The sequence below is a fragment of the Balaenoptera musculus genome, chromosome 4 (genome assembly GCF_009873245.2).
Source record: "Balaenoptera musculus isolate JJ_BM4_2016_0621 chromosome 4, mBalMus1.pri.v3, whole genome shotgun sequence".
Lineage (NCBI taxonomy): Eukaryota > Metazoa > Chordata > Mammalia > Artiodactyla > Balaenopteridae > Balaenoptera > Balaenoptera musculus.
The window spans coordinates 122,143,211-122,169,417 of NC_045788.1; the positions used below are offsets into that span (position 1 = coordinate 122,143,211).

Sequence of the window (26,207 nt, forward strand, 5' to 3'; positions counted from 1 at the left end):
TGTTTCTAATAAACTTTTATATCCCTGTACTTTTTCAGATTCTTTCTTCTCCTTTGTGTCATGTTGAATCCAGGCTTGGTATGGTATATAATTGAGAAGAAATTCAGAGAGAAAATACAAGAGATGACAAGCTCCAAGCTAGTGTTAAAAATAATTTGATTTGATTTGAGATTATTGAACAAATGATCCACTATTACCGTAGTCAACTTAGTGACACTTCTTTGATGTGACTCAAACACCTTATACTGGAGGCCAGACTTCTAGATATTGAATTCTATATCTCCATTAACTTCTGTAGAAATCATCTATTTTGAGTAGACAAAGTATTTGAGAATGCATGCTGTAAAGATGTTTTATTTAAATCCTTTTTTTTAAATTGAATATTAAAAAGACGAAAGAAAATATTTTACTTTCTACTTTGTGAGTTGTAAGTATCACAAAAGGAGCTACTAATTTTCTTCTTTGAAAGTTACTGCATGTGGGTAGAAAGCTAAAATAGAGATGAAGAAGAGGATTGTTCAGAAATCATTCTCTTCTTATGTGTATTTCTTAATTTTTTCAGGTATTTCATGGAAAGATTTACAGTGATATTGTTCACTCAGCTTTGTAATAGTTTGATTTGTTTTACTTATTAAAATGCATTAATCATAGGCATTTTTTTTTTTCTTTTAGCAATTGTTGTTTTGAGCAACCTGGAACCAAATACAACTTATGAAATCAGAGTTGCAGCTGTAAATGGAAAAGGACAAGGAGACTACAGTAAAATAGAAAATTTCCAAACATTACCAGTTCGTAAGTAATCTTCTCTGTTTTTCTCTTTGTTGCTATGCTCTTCACTTGCAAATTTAAGTGGAATTTTAAAATGCAGGGAGACATTTCAACACTTGGAGGAAGTGAATTATGTCCTTGTTGAAGTGGTTTCTGAAGATGGTGGCATCTCAGATTTATAAAAAATAACATTGTTTTGGAGCAAGGGAAAAAGAAAAGTGCGCTGCAATATATACAGTAAAATTGCTCTCAGGAAATTGTCCAATCAGGAAGGTGTCCTACTTATTCAGTCTGATTAATTAGATTGTAGTGCCCAGACTATATTCTGTGAGAGAGTAGGAAAGTATCTATGTAACATGTTTAATGTTCTAGTCTTTTGCTGAAGCATGACCATTGCCTTTATTCCATGAATTACATAGACCCTAAGTGTGAGAAAAAGGTACTAATAAGTTAATCCATTGCAATGGTGACTGCAGAAAAAGAATAACTATTGCAGTCTCCTTCTTGTTACTACCCTGTTTTGAATTGAAGTCAACTGCATTTACATGAAGTTAGATAGACTTAAAACAGTATAGATTTCCTTTATGTTGAATAAATTGTTTAAAAATGTGAGAAAACTTGAGTGTGACTAAGCAAACACCGTTATATAATCTATACATAACCCTGTCTATTATATACTTATATTAGGGCAGGCAAACTGACCGCAATAATTATCTTATCCTAATTTGTGACCAGTTCTTTTCTGTTGGTTATCATAAAATGTCAGGTGTGTTCTCTTGTCTCCATTCTTGAGGCCAGTGTCTTTTTCAGTTCCTCTTTATTATGATCACCAGGACGACTGCAAGTACATCTTGACTCATAATCCTACTTTCAGACTAAAATGATTCCAGAACGACTTTGCATTATTTAAATGGAGATCTATCCCTTCTCTGCTTATAATCCTCAGCAGCGCCACCCTTCATAGTTTTTCTCATATTCTCTTATTGAATTACTTTACGACATTATTGTACTCTTTTGTGGAGAAGTTTTAATTCATTTATTGAAAATACATTATGTTGCATGTAAATCATGTCATAATACCTTCACACTAATTTAATTAACTTTAATGAACAATCACTGTATAATTTCTCCATTTACCTTATTTCTATATGGTTGTACTATACATACAAGGCTATTTTACTATTTACTTGCATGCCAACACTCTCAATTGTCGTATTTCTTTAATGATTTGCCTTTTCTCAAATAAAATACTCACTTGCTTAAGTTTATAAACACTGTATTGGAAATAAAGGTAATCTGCTGAGAAAAACCCCAGATTCTCTAGTTTGGGAGGCATGCCATCCTCTCCACTATATTCTGCTTAGTTTGTCTGTCTTGGCATTCCTCTGAGTAGACCAGGTACTACAGTTTTCTGGAACCTTGCAAATTAAAGCATGCCCACTTAAAGTTTCTTAGTATTACCTTATCATATCCATATCCATATCCATAGGGAATTGGAGGAAACAGAGGCAAAGAATGCCAGTGCATGCCCAAGGACATCACATAAGTGACACAGGGCAGAGAATTCCCATTCCAAGTTGCCAAGCAGTGATGGCATCCTTCATATAGAAAATTCTTCCACTTCAGTAGATCCCTGTTCATATTAAAAATATTACAAATATATTTATTATAAGACCATCTCCATATGAATAATAACACTAAAAGGAAGTATTTTCATGAAGCTAGAATTAAAAAAAAAAAAAAGACAAATTTGAAACCCGTCTATGGATTGGATACTACAAAATTTCTTTATTGAAATCTGCATCTAGCTAAAAACTGTTTATTAAAGCAGATAACTAATTGCTAAGCTATTGTATTTCCTGGTAGGTATATATTTTATATAGTTTGATGACAATATGTTTATATTCATAAATATTTACAAAATGTTTATAAACTATTTACAGTAGAAAAAAATGATAGTAGACTATTAATACAAGAAATAAAGTTGTACACTTGTGTAATGTAATGAGTTCTATTCTCAGAGCATTTGCAATATAAACGTTATATTTGTTTCTGAGGTTTCACAATTTTGGCATGATACTTCCAGATTTCAGAATGTTTCTACTTCTTGGATGGGTAAAAAGAGGATCAGAGTTTATATCACAATAAAGGGCAAATAGAAAGTGATAAACCCAGGATAACATCATACATTTTGATTACATGACAATATTTTTTTAATTAAAATTCAGTTTCTCTACATATATGAGGTCTGTGCAAATATCAAGAATGTTGTATTGCATATATAGGTGAACCAAGTCCTCCATCGATACATGGACAGCCAAGCAGTGGGAAGAGCTTTAAACTCAGTATCACCAAACAGGATGATGGAGGGGCCCCTATTTTGGAATACATCGTGAAATATAGAAGTGTAAGTACCCTGTTTATTATCATTTTGCACAGTGTTTTCAAGTTGCATTAAATTTGCATTGAATTAATAGATATATCAGAAGTGAATGCATATTAGGTAACAATGATAAAGTGTTTTCATAGGAATTCAAATGCTAATTTTCCATTGCTGAAATTCATCATTATATGTTGTAGAATGTTTGCTTGTTTGTTTGTTTTTTGTAAAATCTAAGCGTAAATAATCAAAATAATGCTATGGTTTTTATCTTGTGATTTCTAAACTTAGCAACATTTCAGCAATGAGATATCATTTTCCCTGTTTTTCTGACAAGGTTAGCAGGATATTTCACCTTCCACTCTGCTTGATTTTAGTGACTTCAAGCTAAGCTATCTTCTCAACTTTAATGTAGGTAGGATAAACAAATCACATCTCAAATTTACTTTATTATTCATTTTCATGAATTATTAAATTATTAACTTAAAATACATTTATTATTTAATATGGATTTTACAAAATAAATCACGTTAATCAACATTTTAAAAAGAATGGCCACATTTAACTTGAGAAAGAAGGAATAGATTTCTTCAAGTTTAATTAGCACTAATATGGGATTTTGGACAGCTCAAAGCTGCCTTGGGACTTGTCTTCTATGCAGGGGATGAAGGATGTCCTCTAGTTGCAGAGTGATGAAGAAAGTCACCTGGTAGACTTTGCCTTCGTCTGAAAATGACTTCAAAGTCCACTAGAAGTGATTTCTGTTAACAACTTTGCCATAAGAACCATTGAGTATTTGTGTCTACTGTGGAATATGTTAAAAGTGAAAGACAATTTTAATTAAACTTTGTAAACTTTATTTACTAATGATTATGTGTCATAATCCATAATACTGTGTCAATTCTATTTATTTTAATTTTTTTCCTTTTCCATCCTTTCAAAATTCACTTTAATACGTTTAATAAATTCCCTTAAATTTGTTTCCATGACGAAATTATGTGCAGCTATCATTTTTAATTCACATACATCTTTTTGTATTCCAACACCTACTCATTTCTTGCAATTTTTGAAATGTAACACCAAATTTAAAATTTTTTCTGGCTTCCAGTTGGCATGATTACTTTTTTGTGTTTGTTTGTTTTGTAGTGTCTATGTAATGGTGGCCTCACAAAACAGATTGAAAAATATTCCCTATTTTTTTCCTCCACATCAGGCAAACCTCGGAATTTTAGGTGATCATTTTATTTTTAATTTATTTTGTTTACCTTCTGTTTTACTAATGTTTATGATTAGGCCCCTATTGTCTCAATTTCATGTTTATGTTTACTGAACACTTATTAATACTTTCCAAGTTTGTTATATTTTAGAAAATAGTGTAATTGCTCCTTAATAGTACATAGATGAATTTTAACTATTTTCCCACAAATCCACAATTTTCTAAATTATAATGTTGTTGCTTTTAAATTCAAACATCTAAATATTTTCATTTTTTTAAATTAATTTTTATTGGAGTATGGTTGCTTTACAATGTTGTGTTAGCTTCCACTGCACAACAAAATGAATCAGCCATACACATTCAGATATCCCCTCCCTTTTGGACTTCTCTTCCATTTAGGTTACCACAGTGCATTAGGTAGAGTTCCCTGTGCTGTACAGTATGTTTCCATCAGTTGTCTATTTTATATGTAGTATCCAAACATCTCAATTCTGAAGGATAGTAAAAAGGAGTCTAATTTTGAGTAGCATACGTCAACAATTAATTTTAGACACCAGTTCAGTGTTTTACATTTCCAACTGATATCCCCTTCCCAGGACCCCTCTTTGTTGCAGGTTTCAAGCTGGGGACGATGAACAGCTGTGTGTGTCTTATTGCTAATCTGATATGGAGGCTTCATGCCTCCCTTCCAAAACAACTCTGAAAGGCTCACCTGTCTCTCTATGAATCTGATGGTGTTTCAGTAGTCAAGCCAGGTTTCTTGCCCATTTTTATTTGACCATCTGGAAAAATCTTTGGAAGGGAAAGAGTCTCTCTGTAAGGGTCATACACTTAAATCAAATTAGTGGGAATTAAACTGGGAGAAAAGAACTTGAATGCAGATTGTGGCCTACAATTGCACCCAGAAGAATTTATGGTACAAAATGAATGGTAAGAATTTGTAGGTAACCTCAATAAAATCCCATGGTGAACCCTGAAATTCAATGACAAGTTGTAAAAATATGCTTAATATACTCTCTATATGTATAATTTCTACCTAAAACTAAAAGCTGTGCTTGTCTTGGCCTTTTGAAGAGTTGATATTGGAAATAACACAAATGTTATATTGAGTTTAACCAGAATCATTAATTTCAATTGATGATGGCAAATATTTATTCTTTCAAATTGTATCTTTTCTTCATCTATTAGTGAGTTTTATTAATACAGCATGCATATGTAGGAATGCTGTGACTTTGTTCAGCTGTACAGTCAGGTGTCCAAATTGTTTTTCCTGATGTTCTTTCATCCTTAGCATGTTGGCTTTTGTCTTCATATAGATTATCGTGTGTTCCTAAGATGTTGCCCTCCCATCTACCTTTAGAACGTGAAGAGAGCAAAAAGAACAAAAGGAGCAATAGGTTGTTTAAGCTTAATTTGTCTGTTTTTCCAGCAATACCGTACACATTTTTCAAAAACTCCACCAAGCAGAATTAGAATTATGTCTCCTTAGATAGAATATGTCTCATGACCACCACTAAAAGAAAGGTGTTATAGTTGGGAGTTGGGTCAGCTAAACAATGGAGTCTTCAACATACTGTTAAAGTAATTACCTTTATCATTATATAGGCTGTCTTAGTCTGCTAGGGCTGCTGTAACAAAATGCCACAGACCAAGTGGCTTTAACAACACAAATGTGTTTTCTCACAGTTCTGGAGTCTGGAAGACCAAGATCAAAGTTTCAGCAGGTTTGGTTTTTCCCAAGGCCTCTCTCCTTGGCTTGTGGATGGCTACCTTCTTGCTGTGTCCTCACATGGCCTTTTGTCTGTGCACACACACCTCTGGTATTTCTTCCTCTTCTTATGAAAATATAAGTCCTCTTGGATTAGGGCTCCATCCTAAGGACCTCATGTAACCATAATTACTTCTTTAAAGGCTACATCTCCTAATAGAATCACATTGGAGATTAGAACTTTAACATATGAATTTGTGGGGATGTACACAATTTAGTCCATAACAGTGCTCCTGTCATGAATCCTATGTATCTAAAAAGGCACATTATTGGCACTTTGGGTGGCATAACAGTGGTCCATCGAGAACTCAACCACCCATTACAGTATGTTTAGCATCTCCCACCCCCACTCACTATTGCAAATAGTGGTCCCAGTCATTGTTGAAACGAAAATGTTCACTGGAGTATCACTACATCTGTTTAGAGCCAATTAGATTCACAAAATGGAAATAGACATTCAAGGGGAAATATATGTATATATTTGAAAACATAAATTGCCGTTTAAAATGCTGACCAAGTTTACTTTGGTTTCCTTAATGTGTATTAGAATTAGTCTTCTATGAGAAGTTGTGTGTGAAACATACAAGGACACAGATAAGTAAAGTGTTAAGTATAATAAGATTAGAAAATTTTGAGTGATTCAAATTTAGATAGGTCATCAATATATTTTACCTTTACATGTAGCTAATGTGGCTCAGCCTCAGATTAAAACTTGAAAAAGAAAAAGTTTTGTTTTCAGTAAAGCTCTAGCTTCCATTATTTCACCTTTCTTCCCCCCACCCTGCCCCAACCAGCCTAATGTTAGCAATGCCCTGCTTTTGCCTATTTACTCAATATCCGTGTTTACTCTACCAATAAAAGAAAGTTTTAGTTTCTCCCCAATTCCATCTTATTTCTGTCTTACCAACCCTCTCCTCTTAATTTACAAGAGCCAGCTTTTTCTAACTACAAAAATTACTAGTGGAGCTCATTTTAAATATCGTAATGAAAATGATTGGTTGCATAATTCAAACATAGCTATAATTGATGGATAATCAATTACTGGGTTACTGCTCTAAAGCTTATTAGCATTTTAGCAGGGAACACTGTTTTATTAGTAGAACTTTGGGCTTCTACGGTAAGATTTGTAAAAGTAATTCCTCATATCCTTTGCATTTCAAGGAAGGTATTGCTAACTCTTGGAAGAAAAAATATATATAATCATACATAAAGTGATTTTTTTTCACATTTTGTAATGGACAAACTGAACCTTACAGAATTTGGGTGACTTGGTCACCTGTGGGGCTGGGGAACAAAACATGAGACTTTATAGCAGAAACACTTTTGCAGCAGTAAGGGCTGAATTGAAATTTGCCTGTGGAGATTGTATTGACTCCTCATCCACTGTCCCATCTTAACTCAATCACCTAGGACCTGTGCCTCCAAATACAACCATTCTGATCCGCTTCATCTTTACCATATCATTTAGTGGTATGCCTTGTACTCCAATACACTAAAATCATCTCCATATTCCTGTGTTTTTCTTTCTCTCCCTTTACCATCTCCTCCATCCTGCAAATATCATGCTCTGCAGGCCCAACTGCAAATTCCAAGATTCAGTATAAAGTTATATTTATGTGGTCAAACAATAGCCCATCTTGGGGAGGAATAATTTTCTCCACATTTTCTTTCTCAACAGGTTACTTCTTCACATTAAAAACTTTCATGTTCAAGATTCAGTCGCTAAATGTTTATAGCTGCATTTACCTTGATATTTTCACTTGTAATTGAAATAATAACTATTTCAAAAATAACTTATTGCTGTTCTTTGTATGATTCCGAGCTACTTCATCTATTAGTTCCTCAAACTGCATGTATTCCACAGTGGAGGAAAGCTCAGCTGAACAACTTAAAATTTTATTTAGCTATATGCAATGCATTTTTTATTTGGATAACCTCTATGGAAATAAAATAGGTAAATTTGGAAAGTAAGGAACACTCTTATGAGTTTTACTTGATTGCTTCTTTTACCCTACCTTTCAACTCCCCTGTGCACGGGACTATATGTTTTATAAGCTAGGAAACAAAATTGAGATAATGTGTTCCTTATGTGAGTGTTGATTTATAGCAGACATTGAATCTGAATATTTAAACCTGCATTTCACTGGAAAAGGAAGACTAATCATATTGTAATATACAGAATGTTTAACTTCCTATAGATTATGAATCAGGAAACACATTATTCTATGTTATCTTGTAGTAGATAGAGCACACAACTTTGTTCAGTGACCTATTAAGAAGACAGAATCTATTAGAACAGAACTAGAGTAATAAAAGCAGAATTAGATGCCTCCATGGACCCATTGTGAAAATTAACATCTCTAATAAGTCAGTGAGATTAAACAATGTATTTGGAGAATAAAGACAAACATTAATCTTGTAACGTGTATAGAAAAAATTAAAGCAGTTATTCTATGTACAGAATATTTTTACCTACTTCATATTGTAATATCAAAAGAACTCTATATAATTTAATAAATACTTTCGTACATGCTTCCATTAGTTTTTCACTGTTTTCTCTCTAATTCGATGATAGGTATCGGATCATAACTATCACTTAGTGTTGGTACATTAAATAAATTTCCTGAGCTAAGAAGGGTTAAATAAAATTAGTGACCTAACATCAATTTTGAGGAATATACTATAGGGACTAGAAACACTGCTCTAGCATGTGTTTCTAGGTCATAATTGACCTTCTTAAGCCTGACTCAAAGTCTGGAAAGTTGTATCTCAATGTCCATAGAAAAAGAAAAGTTAATTTTGAAAAGGGTATTAAGTAGAACTGAGGTTTTGTTGCTGAGGGAACTTATTTTCTAATAAATTATTAATAGTTTATTAATAACTTATTTTCTAATTTAATTATGTCTAGGTGTGTATATTGACATTTCTTTAAAGCCATCAGTTTAAGTTTTGAAATATTTTCCAACATTGAATAGCTATGGACATTAAAGAGTACTAAACTTTTTGGTATTTTTTTCTTTGCTGTTAGTGAAAATGATGATTTTTATTCATCCTTGTATTGTTAACATCAAATAGACTAATTGTTGCCTGAATGAATAAATGAATCAATGACAATAAATAAGTTAGTCTACATTGTGCAATTATAAATGATCCTGTATCTAGATTAATAAATACAAGAAATAATAAATGCAAGGGAAAACACTTGCACTGTGTGAATTTTCATGGGATGTGAGAACACAGAAGGTGATGAACAGGAAAAATTAGATCTTATTTTTCCCTAAAGAAGTACCTCGGTGATGGAGAGTTGGAATCGATAAAGTAGGGTCCAATTTACAAAATTTTACCAAGCTTCAAGACCTGGAACAAAGGCAGTTTGAATCAACTATAATAATGTTAAAAAAGAGATTAGAATTTGAAGCTCTCCTAAAAACTTCCAAACCTTGCATTTTTCCCAACCACAGCAGAGTGTGTGTGTGTGTGTGTTTGTGTGTGTGTGTGTGTGTGTGTGTGTGTAAATTACCCAGATTGCTAAATCACCTCTCATATTCAGAGTAGCAAACAGAGCCTTAGAGAATTCTGCGGCCTTCTGTAAGGTCATACAAGTAGTGAATAGCTGAACCAGGCTACCGGGAAGTCCAGAAACAAGGAACTGCCTTGCATTGGAACACACAATCTTAAATCGTAACACAGTGGAATCACAGGAACCTTAAAATTAATCAGGTTAATACAAGCTCACCTTCTCTATTGTCCTCTCTTTTTATAATTATTCAGTTTTTACTTAAGATGATGTTGACCATATATATCCTGAGACTTTGAAAAGAAAGTTAGTAGATTTCTTCTTATTATGAATAAAAGCAGTCAAGGAATCATCTACAGATAAGCAAACCAAAACCCTCTCCATCTCTCCTCCACTCTCCTCTCTATACAGCTGATAGCAAATATTTCCCTATATGCTGATATTATGATTTTAGAATAACTTTTAAGGAGTCCCCTTAATGGTCATATGGCCCTGCTATCTATGTTTTGACAAAAAGGATTGCTTAAAAGAAACTATATCAAAGCAAAATGACCATATTTTTTTCAGTAGCTGCCCTTCAACATTTAACTGGCCTATTAATAATAGCTGTATTCAGCAAATCATCTCATTAAATTACCTAGGGGGACTTTTTGCAACTAGATTATCTTAAATTGTTCCCTCAGCATTTAAGTTCTGTAAATTAGGCACTCTACAAATGCATAAATGAGATTTTGATGCTTAGGAAAGTATTTGGTAACAGCCACTTTATTTTTTTCCCCTATTCCCTAGGAATAGCAATTAAGGGATTAAAAAGCGTCCTTGTCTAATGGTGAATGGAAGATGAAATTGACTCAAATTTGGGAAATTATTATAACTCCTTTCGGTTCCTTATGCCATCAGTCCAACTATCTAAAATGATGGAGGGGCTTTTAATTTATCATGCTAAGAGCTTCAACAATTGAAAGTTAAGTGATTGGAAATTCACAAGAGACTATCTGCATGCCTTGGGCTTGTCAGGAAGTTCCACTTCAAATGCTCAATTCTCAGAAATAGTATTTTTGGAGAATAACCTAAAGGACGTGAAGTCTCTTCGTCCCTCTGAATAATAAATTGTATCCTAGGGTAATCCAGATACCAGCTGTTGGCTTATTTCTGGCTCTTTTACCCACATCTCCACTCAGATCCAAAGCAAAACTCAACTCTGGATTTCCACACAAATATTCACTTTCACTAAGCATTTGATAATAAATTAGAACTTATACTTAATTATTGAGGTAAGGGGACATCCACAGGGGCAACTCTCTACTGCTTTGTGTAACTTTGTCCTTATCTAATCATTCAGTCTTCCTACTCCTCATCTCCTCCTTTCTGTATATGTGTCTATATGCAATTTATAATATACCAAAGATTTATATATGTATTTTACTGTTTATATGTATGTTTGTGTATATATGTCATATCATATATGATCTAAAATTACTTTTCAGTGGAGATTTTTGTAAGCTTTATGTTTCTTTTGGTCAATACCTATGAAGTGCTTTTACATGTACTTAAAACAATACACATACAGTGTCTGTTTTTACATCTCCCAGTGGTTGTGCATCTTTCTGAGGTTTTCAATCATTTTGCCTATTTTTTTGGATCAAAACTTCTGTGAAAGAATCACATCTTCATTAACTAGGTGAGGATGAATGAAAAGAAAAATGGTACTGGAGTTTCTTATTTCCAGCAAAGTTGACATTACTTCCCCAGAGAAAACCTTCCTGATTCCTGGACTCTATTAGTTCTCCCTGTTATATGCTCCCAAAACACCCTCTTGTTTTTCAAAGAACTCATGTCTTCCTTCTGTGTTGGTCTGTATACTCCAAAATAAGGATTTGTACATGTTTTATTCACTGTTGTGTTCATAGTTCTAGAAGAGTCTCACTATCCACTAAAGACTGAATAATTGATGAATGAACTGATGAAGAAAGCAGATGTTGGGAGAATCATGGCTAATGACACAGCTATTCTAAGCAATTCCAAAACACACCTAGATTCCTTTCTTAACTTTACTAGTCATTTAATGACTTAGACAAGTTACAAGGTTTCTGGTCCAAGCTGTTGTTTTCCAATGGCTTTTCAGTACACTTCATAACACTGGACACCAGCCTAGTCTAATAAATTAGTGAGTTTATAAGTTTCAGAAAGCAAGGGAATTTACCTCTTGTTTATATGATAATTTTAAGTGCTTGTCCAAAACACCTGGAGAGGGGTAGTATCTCCAGTTTTAGATGAAGCAACAAAAGAGGCCAACCGACTTCCTTTGTAATAAAAGTTCTATGGAACCAAAAATAATTAAGTCGGAAAAGAGAATCACAGTATGGTACCAAAACTGTAATGTGGTCTTATCTCCTTTTGAAGGATACTTCATATTTGTAGTACCATCAATTTAATGCAATCATGAATTTAACTTCCACAACTTGATTTTAGATAATAAATCCTCATTTTTCACTATAAATGTAGAAAACATTGTTATTCTTTCTAGTCAAATAAACATTGTAAAATATTGGCTCAACATAAAGTAATACTGGGCTGAGCTCTGAGGTTAAAAAAAGATTGACTAATCGATCTGTTGATCTGTCTATATATCTATGTGTCTATCTATCACTATGTCCAGGTTACAATTTATTTATAATTACACCTCTGGGAAATTGAGATTTTCAGTGGCAGTGATGGATTATTGGATTATTAGATATGTGATTTCAGAGAAAATATTTCATTTCTATATAGTTATTATGGAAATAGTTTCTTTTTAATAATAGCTGTCATTTGTTAAGTGGTTATGATTCTTAATGTCCTGGAATATACAATTTACTCAGTTTTCCTCTTTGCTTCCTCATGAAAGCTAACAGAGCCAGCTGCTACCCTCATTTCTGTAATAGAGATGAGGGACACAGGCAGAGATTACCATTTAAACTTTAGATGGTTAACATATGGCTCAGCTGAATGTTCACAATGCTTAGGATAGTTTAATCCATAAAATTATTTCAATTATTTGTAACTGTAGTCATAGTATTTTTTTAAGGGGTTATTCAAATAGCATGTTGTCCAAAACATTTATTTTAGAAAAAGAATCTGGATTTAAGTGTAGAATGTTCATGATAGGATAACATATTTTAGTTTCTTATGCTAATAACTTGTTTAACAGGTAATAAATTTTCTTGTATGTTGTTTCATTATGAGTCCAAAACATCATAGTAATAAAAAATGATAATGGAAATTTAAATCTATTTTAAAAATCCAGACATTATTTGTAAGACACTTTACTACCCACTGCCTGCCCTGCCCCAAACATTGAACAATAGTCTCTGGAAATTGTTTTAATGGGTATGTTAAGCTTTTTCTATATATAATATTTTGTTTTCCCTGTTCACATGATTATTAATAATCAACAAAGTGGCTAAACAGCAAACTGATATATGTGAAATTTTTAAAAATCTTAATGTAAGTGAATTATCATTTGAATCATCAAGGATTAATTATGAATTACCACTCTTCAGCTAATTTAAAAACAGTTACATTTTTTGTGGAAAAATCTTAGAAATGACTTCGTCTATATACAACTTCATTTATCCCAGTGGATGAGAAAATATCCTTTTTTTTTTGATTTAATAAACCCACTTGCTCCATTTCAAGATAAATTATTTTTTTTAAAGATCACAACTTTAGTGCATGGGTATTTACAAAATATATTTGTATTGCCTTTACAGAAAGATAAAGAAGACCAGTGGCTAGAGAAAAAAGTGCAGGGAAATAAGGACCACATTATTTTAGAGCATCTACAGTGGACAATGGGGTATGAAGTTCAAATTACAGCTGCCAATAGATTGGGATATTCCGAACCAACAGTCTATGAGTTCAGCATGCCACCAAAACCCAACATTATTAAAGGTAAGCAAACTATATGCTTTCTTAGGCTGAAAATAAATATGATAGTATCTTTTATAACCCCTCTGGATTTTTTCTTAATATTGAAAACATAATTTTATAGAAGGAAGTATAAATTCTAGGTTCTAATCATGATTATTTACATGTCTTAATCAAGATTTCTCAGTTGCTCTTGCCATAAAAGATTGGTTCATTTGTAAATGCGCTTTGACAACTTTAGTGGTTGAAGTGGTAGAGAGAGAATGAGCAGAGGGGGAGGATGGAGGATAAGAGAAACTGTTGAAAATCAACATGAAAAATATTCGTTGAGACCAGAAAAAACTTTTGCAAAGGAGAAAACTTCTCTGCCAAACACATGAGGCCTGGTCCTCCACTTCTGGGAAAATGAGCCCATTCATGCCTGACTAAGCAAGTTGAGTTTGGAAAGATAAAATCTATCACACAATGAGGCAGAAACAACCACAGATACACCCGCAGAAAGAACTATGAATAGAGTTTCAAAGAAGCTCAAAAAGTCGCAGGACACTCATTATTGGTGGTCACAGCACACTGGTGGCTACCTTTATTAGGGAATAGTGCTGACATTATTTTATGCTAGTGATATTGTCAAAGTCTACAGGAGGGATATTAAATTTTTTTTCAGATACATGCTATAGAGGTGAAGATGCAAGAATTTGTCCTGATTCATAGTCAGTTAACTCTGTTAATGAGTTGTCATATTGGTCATATTTTAACATTCATCGTTCCTTTACATATTTAAAATTTTTTAATTTAAAATTTATACATACATGTATATATACACACATACTCTTTATATATAGATAGAGACATCAGAGCTGCATATTCATAAACATGATTTATTTAAGTCATATTATAATAGAGTATCAGTATTACATACTATTTTTGAGACTGGAAAAAAATTTGTCAGTTCAGTCATGCTATTTAATCCTCTTGTAATTTCAAATTAATATTAATTTCATTAGTATGACTTTGTTATACATCATTTTTCAATTGAAAGCAGCTTTATACAATTAATCTTTCGATAAAAAAGTAATTACTATTGGTTTTATGGTTTAAAAGTAATTTATATCATGGCTTTGCATTGCTAGTATTAATTAATAAGTGCTTCCAATTATAATTTGAAATTAGGAAGTTGGAAGTATCTAGAAATAATATGGATAGCTGGGTATCATATTGTGCTGGCACTTTTTATAATTTACAAAGTACTTCTGCACTTATTATCTCATCTTATTCTTGAATCTGAGTTGAGCAACAAAGAGTTATCCTCATTTTACAGATACAGTTTTGAGAAGCTAAAGTATTTGTTCAAGGTCAGAGCTACTTTAAATCATATGACAAATCCCACAAGATGTGTATCCTTACAAGATGATACACCTAATAAAAAGAATGGTTGAATGAACTATTAAGTTCATTGTTTCTGTGAGTTTTAAACATCAATAAATGCTTCTACAATTATAATGCATTATGTCTGTAGTAATTATCCTCTCTGCAGATATCAGGAACATGATATAAATATGATTTTTAATCTGAGTCAGAATCTTCAAAGGAGGATTTCAAGAGCAAACTTCATCCTCCTACATTTTTTTTTTAAATAGATCTTTATTGGAGTATAATTGCTTCACAATGTTGTGTTAGTTTCTGTTGTACACCAAAGTGAATCAGCCATATGCATACATATATCCCCATATCCCCTCTCTCTTGAGCCTCCCTCCCACGCTCCCTAGCCCACCCCTCTAGGTCGTCGCAGAGCACCGCGCTGATCTCCCTGTGCTATGCTGAAGAGACACGTACCACAGTGTTCATTGCAGCACTATTTACAACATCCTCCTACATCTTTAATCAAGATAAAAATGAATATTTTTTGAAATGGAAGGCAATATTTTAGTTTTACAGATAAAACGCAAACTGTAAAAAAAATAGATTTCAGGCAGGTTACTTTACGTTATACTCCCAGAGTCCCTGTTATGCTGTTTTTATAAGAAACTGTTGTTAATAAAACAATAGTAAGTATAAACCAAAAGATAAATAAATAAAGATAGAATATATATGAAGAACATATATATGAAGAATATATATATGTATATATATATATGGAGGCACAAAAATAAAGTATGTTATGATGCATTTTCTATAAAAACATTTTTTTCAGTTTTGGAAAGTTAGTTTGTGGACAGTGCTTAGAAGGAAAATGGTTTATAGTTTCAACTTTGCTCTTGTCATTTAACTTCTCTTCATATGTATTTCCTAATCCCTAAGCTAGTTTCTTCTGGTTCTGCAATATTAAGATTTATTCATTCATTCATTCCAGTTATTCACTGGGGTCTTGCTTTGTGGAAAGTACTGTGATGAGTGCAGAGGAATTATCTGTGAAAAGTACAGAACTGGTTCCTGCGCTCAAAGACTATACAATCTAGTAGGGAAGATAGACATTAATCAAAAGTTAGAATAACCACCAAGTAATTACAACTAAGAGATATGCTGGTGCAGTGTGCTGCCATGAGAGCCTTTGGCAAGTATACCTAACTTATAGGGGTAGGTGAGGCTTGAGAAAGGATTCCCTTGGAAAGTGACTTTCTGAAAGAAACTTGTAAGGAATGAGCCTTCCACGGAAAGTGTCTTATGTGGAAGAAGTCTCTGAAAGAAGAAGGAATTTGATTTGCTTTAAGAACTAGAAAAAGGATGGCTGGGAGAGAAGCTGGAGGTGTGTGAACAAAAATAAGGATACCGAGAGATCTGTGACCCAACCAATCCAAGGTCTTCTAAAAACCATGTAAATAATTTTAAAACAGATCCTGAAAGTCATAAGAAATCATTTGAAGCAGGGAAATTATATGAATAGATAGACATTACAGACAGATTAATCTTGCTCATCAGGATAGAAGCAAGAGATGGATGGACATGAATGCTTGAAAAAATGTGATAACAGTAGAAAAAGAAAGCAATGAATAAATTCCAGACACGTTGTAGATGTAGATTAACCTGCTTGTGTAACAGAATGGATTCAGTAGATATTGATGACTTTCAAGTTTCTTGCTTGGGCAACTGGAACATTGTTAACATCGTTTCTCAGGATGAAGAATCTTATAAACAGAGCAGGATTTGGAGAGTAAGGGTCAAACATAAATCGGTTTGGTATTCGTTAGGTTTGAAATGTCAAATAGATGTTAGATATGTGTGTATGGAGATGAGAAGACAGCCATGGCCTGGAAATATACATTATGATGTTTTTCAGCCTTAACAGATAATTGGTATTTAAAGCCTGGGTGGGGATAAAACCACACAGTGAGTAATGTCTAAGCTCTATGAGAAATAGTTGATGTCTGTGATACTCATAGATGTTTCCCAGTACCCAATACCAGTACTTAGAAGGGTGACTGGCACAGCATTAATGTTCAAGGGGTGCTTCTTGAGTTACTGAGGAATAGAGTGTTAAAAACCATGTCCTGTATAACCATGTTATACAGGACGAGGAAACCCCTCCCTCCCCCAATGAGACTAAGATGTAGAGTTCCTGGAAAAACAGAAGACTGTAGTATCTTGGAAGTTAAAAGACAGTCATATTTCCAGAAGAAATTTATCAATCACACTTGCCCCTTCAGATGCTGCTGAGAGGTCAACAACTCAATTGAAAGAGATGTGAAATGTGCTTATTACATACAGCTCTGCTGAAGTGCTTGGGAGAGAAATTAGGTAGGAATGAGCTGAGGATTGTATGGGAGGTTAGCAGGTTTAGAGTCCGTGTTAATTTATGCTTTCAAGAAGCTCTGTATGAAGGTGAGCAGAAGGGGAAAAAATAGTCAGCGTTAGAAGGACTTTTATGATGAAAAAGGCTAGCATGTGTTTCACAGCTGATTAAACAGATCAAGCAGTCAAGGAAAAGTCAGACATACAGATGTACAGACAAAGCTACCTGAGAAGGTAGGAGATAGAATTCATCCCCTCTAAACTGTACAGATGATACAAAACCAGAGCATCTTACTGGAAAAGGGAAAGATAAAAGATTTATTTTATCTATAAAAATGTCACAAAATAATATATAATTTACTGTGACTGAATCCAGAGACTGATAAGGTCTCATGGAAAGCCAGATCAAAGAAGTGCCCTTATAGTTCAAGAATTGTTTGATTTAGCTCTGGGAGGATTCTTGGGACAATTTTAGAAGCTGTGATAGTTGATGGTGAATTTGGGAGCCTTTAAACTCACAAAATACTATAGAGTTAAAATTATGTATCAGCAAAATAAGAAAAAATGATCTTCATATGCCTTCATCATAATTACTCTTATAGTTATATAATTTCTTATTCCATTTAAAAATACACATTAGAAATTCAAACATATTTTAAATTAGTTATTTATAATAAACTAGCAAATCTTAAGCCTTATTTAATTTGGAGAATATATGGAGTTTAAAAGTTAATTTAGTTTTAATTTATGTTTTAAATAGCATGCATTGTCAACTGTCCAAATAAAGTTTACGGACTTTGAATTTAAAAACCCATTACTTATGTGCATTCAGATATATTTAACTCTTTGAGTAAAGCAGCAAGCTAAATCTAGAGTACATTTATTTGTTGGACTGAAGGACTATTTTTTAACAGTAGGCTTACCTTACATTCATATGTAATATATTCTATTGATAATAATGGCTTTTCTATGTACGTATCTTAGTGGACACCACATTTCTCCATAGTTCATGATTCTGATTTGAAAACTATTTTATGATTAATAATATTTTCCTTTCTTCACTTATTAAATGTGTTTATTTTGAAAGCTGCGTTCCTTGATTCACATAGAAACAGAGTGTGCAAAATCACAACTATGTTCTTTTTTGGAATATTCATACAGCATAATCCCATCTCATTTTATTTTATAAACAATGAAAATATTGGGTAGTGATGACAAATTAATTCTTGTAAAACTGATTACAAAACCATCTATGGAACTAGAGGCTGTTAAAATGATATTTATTGATTTGCTCTGTAATTTTAATGACTAAAAATATTCCTAACTTAGTAGAATGTGTATAATCTAATGCTTTAAAAAATTCTTGGAGATAAAATGACTGAAAAAAATTTTCATCATTTCTTTTGGCTTTAGGACATGTGTAATATTGTTTGTTTTAACCAAAAACAAAACAAAACCGTTAGTAAATTGCTTCCTTTTTCTTCTCTTGTTACTAAGAATTGAAAACATGTCTAAGTTTAACATAGACTCTCATTATAATTTGATGGAAAATAATTGCATCCATACCAAGAAGTGACATAGATCACCACCAATAAATATATTGCTAAAATTTTTCAGTTAATTTTTATTTTAATAGACTTTTTTGATTATACTTATAATGAACAGTAGAGTAAAATTATTTTGATAGCATTCAACTCTAGTTCCAGGAAGACTAGTGTACCCTTTCATCTCCAAATAACTCAACATGAACGGAAAACAAAACATTCAAGTGCATGGCAAATACTAAAATGCTTTCTTAAGGTTATGATTGTTTTAGAATTTAAATTAAAGAAATTCTAAAACAATGGTGAAATTGAAGTTCAGTTAATTGGGAAGAACTTCATTTTAACTATCTGAAAATCTCAGTCAAATCTAAATACTAATGATACATGCAAAACAATATTTATTTGGTTTAGTACATAATGCGAAAGTAAATTTCTGTAAATTATTTTCATGATCTTTGTTTCTCAAAATTATTTTAAATGAACAACAATAACGTATGTCTAGAGTATGCCTATGGCCAGTTGAGTTAATGTTCCTTGCTTTTATTCTTTTGAAAATTTTCACTGTGTGAACTTACCATTTTCAATTATATTTCTTGGTACTTCATTCATTATTAAAAATATAACTAGTTTTACTAAATATGTTTTATAGGAAAATATGATAGCAGAAAAAAAAAAACTAGCAGCAAACATTGCAGAATATGATGAGCTCATTTAAGTAACAGTGTGAATTTACCAGTAGCACAGTGGAATGACTGGTGACCTTTCTCCAATAAGTTGTATCTTCATTAAAAAATATTTAAGATGTTCACATTTAAGTAATCAATGATAGAACTGAGTTATGTTTTTAATATGTGACAACTATTTAGAAGCGTTTTATACTAGATTTTTTTAATTCTTTGTCTTATATCAAAATAATTTTTTGTAGGTAATTAGTAATGGCTTTGTGTACATCTTGTATTAATTATTTTCTCTTTTTTTCTTTCCTACTGTCACTTTTTTCTTTTCCTTTATTTTCATGTTTGTAACTCTATTCTTTATTCCTTAATTATTTTATTCTTGTTCTACTTTCAAAAATAATTTTCATCATGCAGATAAATGCTGTGAAGCGAATAAAGGTGAAAATGGAAGCCAGTCATGGCAGCTGAATGCTGCTGGGTTTTCTTTCATTATAGCCATAAGTTTGTCTTGCATGTTTTAATGTTGTTACATCATATATTTCCTTTTATTCCCTGCAAATTTACAAGGCTAATCTAAAATTATAATAAAATATTTTCTAAGGTCCAACTAATTATGCACGTATCCTTACCCATGAATAGTTAGCCTTTTTTCCCTTCCCCAAATTGTTGACCTTTAAAGTAGATAATTTGTCAGAAAATCACAGAAGGAAACTGAACCAGGATTGTTTCTTCCAAGTACTAGTTCCAGCGTAACTTGTTACATTCGAAATTTTTCTTTAATTTCTAAAGTTGAGCTTATTAAATATCATGTCACTTTTATTTGGAACTTAAGCATTTGCTATATCTAATCTTTCATTTGATTATTTTACAAATATAACTCAATATCCATGGCCATACATTGTATAAGTAGATATTTTGTTATGTAGAATTGTGGATCTTTTATATTGGTTTGCATTGTTATACTTTTAAATGTAAGTTTCCAACTTTATAAAACATTTATAATATTTCATTGTGTTTACCATTTATATAAAATATAAACCTGATAACTTTTATTATATTAGGTGTGTATCCTATTGTGCTGCCTTATTTTCTTTTTATTGACTTAAAATGTCATAAGGAATAAAAGTGAAACGGAGTTTTTTTTCTTCAATTTGAAAACCAATTTTTAAAAATCCAAATTTTTTTTTTCATTAAGTGAAAATATCTTCTGCAGTTGCCCCAAAATAAATAAAAATTAAGTTTGAATATGTTTAAAAAGTTGCACCCTGTGCACTAGATTGGAATTGTGTTTTGAGGTGGCATCAAGTATTCGTGTTCTAACAATATGTATACGTATTTATTACTTTTTCCTGGACACCTGAGTCAATTTCTTTGCAAGGATCAGAGAGAGAAGTAAATATTTTAGCTACTACTTTCAAGAAGAGGAAATTGAGATGAGAAGGGGGTATTACTAGATTCCAGCTCTCAGAGGAGATTCCTCTGGATTTGAGGGAGTAACATGAGTAAATGATTTTTGTTTTCACGTTTTCGTTCATCACAAAATGAGAAAAGAGTGTTTTGTGCTTTTTACTCCCAATCACATGCTAGCAAGTGATTCTTACTACTCACTTAGGACAATTAGCAGGCAATCAGATTTATATATATTAACAAGGTGACTGTAACTTACATGGTAAATCAAATGATTGGTTTCTGGGCTTTGAGATTCATTCATCAAAATCAATTTGTTTGGTTGCATGAAAGTATTCTCTGTCTTTAAAGAAATACCTGCAGGATCCTATCATGTAAGGTCTGAAGATAGACCTGCCTTTGGTAGCCTGTTTTCTGTAATTTATCTTTTCCATACTCTTTACTGTCCACTGCTGTACTTTTTTCTTCTGAGCTAACAACAGACCTGTAGAATGCAGAAGTGACCCATCCACAGATTAAACACACTTCTTTCTCCCCTGCTGAGACAAAGGGATTTCCCAATTCCAATTTTTGCAGTGTGGAGATTTAACCTATTTATTGGGAATGTTTGATTTTTAAAATTAAAAGAGCCAATGTTCTGTTTATTGAAGAACTAATTATAATTGCATACTACACTCCATGATTGCATATCACATTCCATGAGTTTGGATAAGACTTGTAGATATGTTGATTACTAACATGTAACAAGTGCTGGGAAAGAAAGGAGTTCCAATAACACTTCCATGAACAATTTTTCCCATTCATTATAACCTGACTGGCTCTCTCCAATAAATTGTAAGTATTTCCATGAGAAAGTCATAGAAATTATCTTGATTTAGTTCATGATTACAGAATACTTTTGTGAAGAACATGTAATATGTCTTTAGTAAGATAACAGAGTTGATTTTTATTTGAAATTTTATATTCTATGACTCAAAGTCACCAACAGTGATAAGAAGAACGCTCAGTCTGGTTTGCATGATACCTAGACTGACATTTGGACAGTTCAGAAAAGCACCTAAAATTGAAATTCTAATATCTTAGCAGAATTATTTACCCTTAATGAGTGGTTCATTTAGATTTTTTAAACATCTAAGTACAGATCAAGATATTAATCCTAAAATTAATGAGCTATTTATCCTTTGGCTAAATGTTTATTCTCAGATTAACTGTTATTTTACAGTTCTAAGATATGCAAAAATTTTTAAAAATTCTCAGACATCTTAAAATAATCGACTCTGTGCTTTGGCTTACGTCTATAAGAAACAGGAAAGCACAAAACTATAAACAATTCAGCTATTGCATTTCAAAAAATGAAACCTTAGAGATTGTAAATTACCTTCTTGGATTTATTTTTTTATATCTTAATAATGTGTAAGTGTTGCTGAATTATATTTTTATTACTTGAGCTTTACTCTTGTTATATGCAACCATAAAGTCTAACTGACAGCACGTTTTTGTCTGATTAATGTCTGCTGTAGGTCTAAGTAAATGTGACTGGTAAGCAGGACATAAAAATTCTCCCTAGTATCACCCAATAATTCTTTTTCATCCAGTGGATTTTTAAATAAAATTCTGTGTCTGAAATGTATAAATATGAACTTGTGTGTAAGGTGAGTTTTGTTATCCATTGTGTATAATCAGAAATATGTACCTATGTTTATTGATGTGTATATCTTATCATCCAATGTTAAAATCATTTTAAAAGTTTGTTTTGACCATATTATACCAGTTGTAAAGTTAGGTTGATTTGCTTATGCATAATCGCCATTATCTGCATGTGAAGTATCATGATTAATTTTTTATGTAAATCTGAAATCTCCTTTTTTCTTCTCCCAATTTTTCAAAGTCTATCTTCTTTTCTCCATTTATCCTTCAGCCTTACATGTCTCTCTATCCCAATTCAAACTCTAATTATTTATCATATAGCTCTAAGGCCCATCAAACCACATTTTAGATATGCTAACAGATTAAGCCTAGGAGGTAGTAGTAAAATCTTCTTTCCTATGAAATTTTTTCTTACATGGAAGAACCTTAAGTAAATTGTCATTTTTATTTTTCTGTCCTAATACTATTATTCATTGGGAATAAGTAGATTTTGTAAACTCTATACCCATATTCTTTCCCAAACCATCATGCAAGTGTACATATGTGAATCAATTACTGGTAGACAAGAACAAGATTGAAACACTTAAAGACTTGCTTCATTTTTCTTAAAAAAATTTTTTCCTTTTTTTTTCTTAGCCTAAAATATCTCGTGTTTAACAATTTTAAATAAATAAATAAATTCTAGACATTTGATTAATATTATATATGTCAATTACATAAACAAATAATTGCACAAATAATTTTATTGCAGATAATTTTGACTTTTTAAGTATTCAGCATTTCTTTTAAAATTAATAATTAAAATTACAACTATGCATAGTAGTTCATAGGTTATACAATTTGGGTTAATTTGAAAATCATTATACAACAAACATTTTCTATTTAAGAATTCCCATTAATTATATTTAATTCTTAAATTAAAACTTAAATAAGGAAAGTTCCACAATGTTTTCAAGTCTGGACAGTTGGATTTATGGTTATTCATTTATATTGAACAAAATAGAATATGCAAGGGAGAATTAGGCCAGGTACTTTTGGATCTGGATGAGTACTTTCAGATACATGAAAAGTATTTTATTTATTCATATGGCATACCTACACTAAGAATGAAGGAATAAAATTTTTAGATTACAAATCATTTTAGTAATTCAAGATGGATATTTACATCACCAATACAATAGTTAAGTGTGTTTGGACCTAGCTTTCAAAAATAGCTAATATTATATATAATATTTTCAGTTTATAGTAGTTAAGAAATATCTCTAGTCATGTAAAATTATCTGAAAATCTCCACCCATTTGTTTTTGCTTATGATATTAGCGGCATTAAGAGCTTTAAATAAATAAGCTGTTAGGACACTACCTAAATTAAATATTATCATTTATATATTTTTTAGCCCTTATGCATTAGGATTTCGCTCAATGAATAAAGATACAGGATCATGAAGTTCATACCTAAATGTGTCATTTTATGTATTTTATTATGGTTCACATCTGTGAGGCACAATGTAATATCCTTTAAATCGCTTTTGAATAAGTACAAATTAAGTAGGCTTTCTCTTGGTTTTATACCCTTTCATTCTTCCTTCCAATCGTTTCTTCCTAATATTCTTTCCCTCCCACTCTCCTTCCCCCTATCCTCCCTCTCTCCCTTCCTGTCAATTTCTGGTCATGAATAAATACAATGCATTTCTTCTATTCTTTTTCTGTTAATCTCTGTTAAATTGTAAAATTACAGAACTTGTGATATGCATATATGTCACAAAACCTTCAACAAGGCTAATGCGTTGAATGGGTAGCTTAAATTTATATATTTCAAATGATTAGCGATATGAATATCCTACAAATAGTGCTGAAATAATTTCAATATAAATTGAAATTTGTAAAAACTCTATATCTAAATTGGCTGATTATGTCATTTTTAAAAAGGAGTATTATTTAATCACTATCAACACTCGATGGTTAATCTTAGAATTCAGAAAATATTAACAGAGTAAATTTTAGGTCTTAACTAAAGAAAAAGTATCTAATATCTAATTAACATATTCTTTTCCAAATCACCATCTAAACTAGAGTATTTTTCTAGAGTTAACATTTTTAATGTTTAAAAGTGGTAGTATCTCTCTTTACTACATGGTGCTTAAAAACTTGTTGTAATACATAAAGATTATAAAAGTAAGCAGCATCTCAATATTTATAAGGGAGTGGATTCAGTAAGTATAAATCTAATTTAATTGTCCTGAAATAAAGCAGAGACGGGAGCTTAATATCAATTCTTTGTTTTCCAAATACCTTCAGTTTCTTTATCTTACCTGAGATTATGAACCAGATAAACATCTCTTGTAGTCATCCTCCCCTCCTTCATGGCTATTAACTAATTGGAAGCCTAAAATACTTGTCCCTAAATATTACAGAAAGAGTGGATTATTCTATAACATCAATTTTTAGCTACTATTTAGCAAAATTGAAAAACAAAATATCCAAGGAAAGCACATATGTTCAAAAGTTCTTTTAGTATATCTGAGGTGATTTGAACTGCAGAAGATGTCCTCATGCCTTTGTTAGTAGACTATTATTTGACCTACTTTTTAAAGATATGCTCATTCAAGTGTAATTAAATTTTAAGTGTGAACCAATCTAATGTTGGTTGTATTAAGCCTAGATATATTGCAAAATTTCTTAATTTGTGTATGTTCAAATTAAATTCAGTTATTCTTTATCACTCCATTTTAAGTAATAGAAATATAGTTACACATTGCAAATATTGCATAATATTCATAGGTAGCATAATTTTAAATTATACCATATTTATTTTATTTTATCTATGTACTAAATGGGACTACAAAATAAATCTCCAGCAAATCCTTTTTTTCCCTAAAAGCAAGCAATTAAAAATTACTGTTTTAAAGAACATCCATAATTCATGAATTTCTTTCAAGAATATTTTTATCTCACATCTTACACTGATTTTATGTGTAACACTTCTGTTTTAAAGTGACTATTGCTGATCATTTTAATTGCATTTGTTTTCATCATAGCTTATTTTCTTGAAATAAAATGTACGTTATATATGTATTGTCCTCAGTATCATCTCTTATTTAAAATCCCTGACATAATATCCAGCACTATGTGTAATCCTATGCATGAGTTTCATAGTATATTAAAGGTCATTTTATTTTCTGTATTTGTGTCTCCATTGTTGTAATAAAGAAAACTGAGGAAAACCTTTGTTATATGTGTTTTCTTTATTACTGGTACAAACGTTTTCTGTCTTGTGTGTTTTCATTTCTAACTTGATCAGATTCAATATCTCAGTGTAATAAACATATGATCATTGAGTGATTTCTCTTTCGGTTTAAATAATATATCATCAGCAGGCTCATATTGGAAAAATAATTTAGGAACAATACCAAATACTGTTACTTTTGTAGTAAACTAGTTCTAAGGTCTTCTTAGAAACTTTTATTACTAGTGGAGACCATAATAATCAGATGATATCTTAATAAAACACATTAATATAGTTAATCATTTAAATAATGTAATAATTGGAGAGTAGTCTCCTTTGCCAGCAAAAATTTATGAAAGCAGACATAAATCCTTAAAGTGATTTTCTCCAATTCCTTTGGTTAACATATTACTATAATTCAGT

At 31.7% G+C, this 26,207-nt stretch overlaps 1 protein-coding gene across 2 annotated transcripts in view; it reads left to right on the forward strand.

Moving 5' to 3' along the window:
- NCAM2 (neural cell adhesion molecule 2) overlaps positions 1–26,207 on the forward strand; it is a 485,073-nt gene that overhangs the window by 431,812 nt on the left and 27,054 nt on the right. Inside the window, exons 13-16 of one of the 2 annotated variants that reach the window (XM_036851506.1) lie at positions 673–792; positions 3,054–3,175; positions 13,402–13,582; positions 19,920–22,552. In XM_036851506.1, coding sequence (XP_036707401.1) covers positions 673–792; positions 3,054–3,175; positions 13,402–13,582; positions 19,920–20,026 — 530 coding nt within the window. In that variant the 3' untranslated portion in view covers positions 20,027–22,552. Of the gene's footprint in view, positions 1–672; positions 793–3,053; positions 3,176–13,401; positions 13,583–19,919; positions 22,553–26,207 lie in introns of those variants that run through there. The other variant, XM_036851505.1, reaches the window with a different exon arrangement.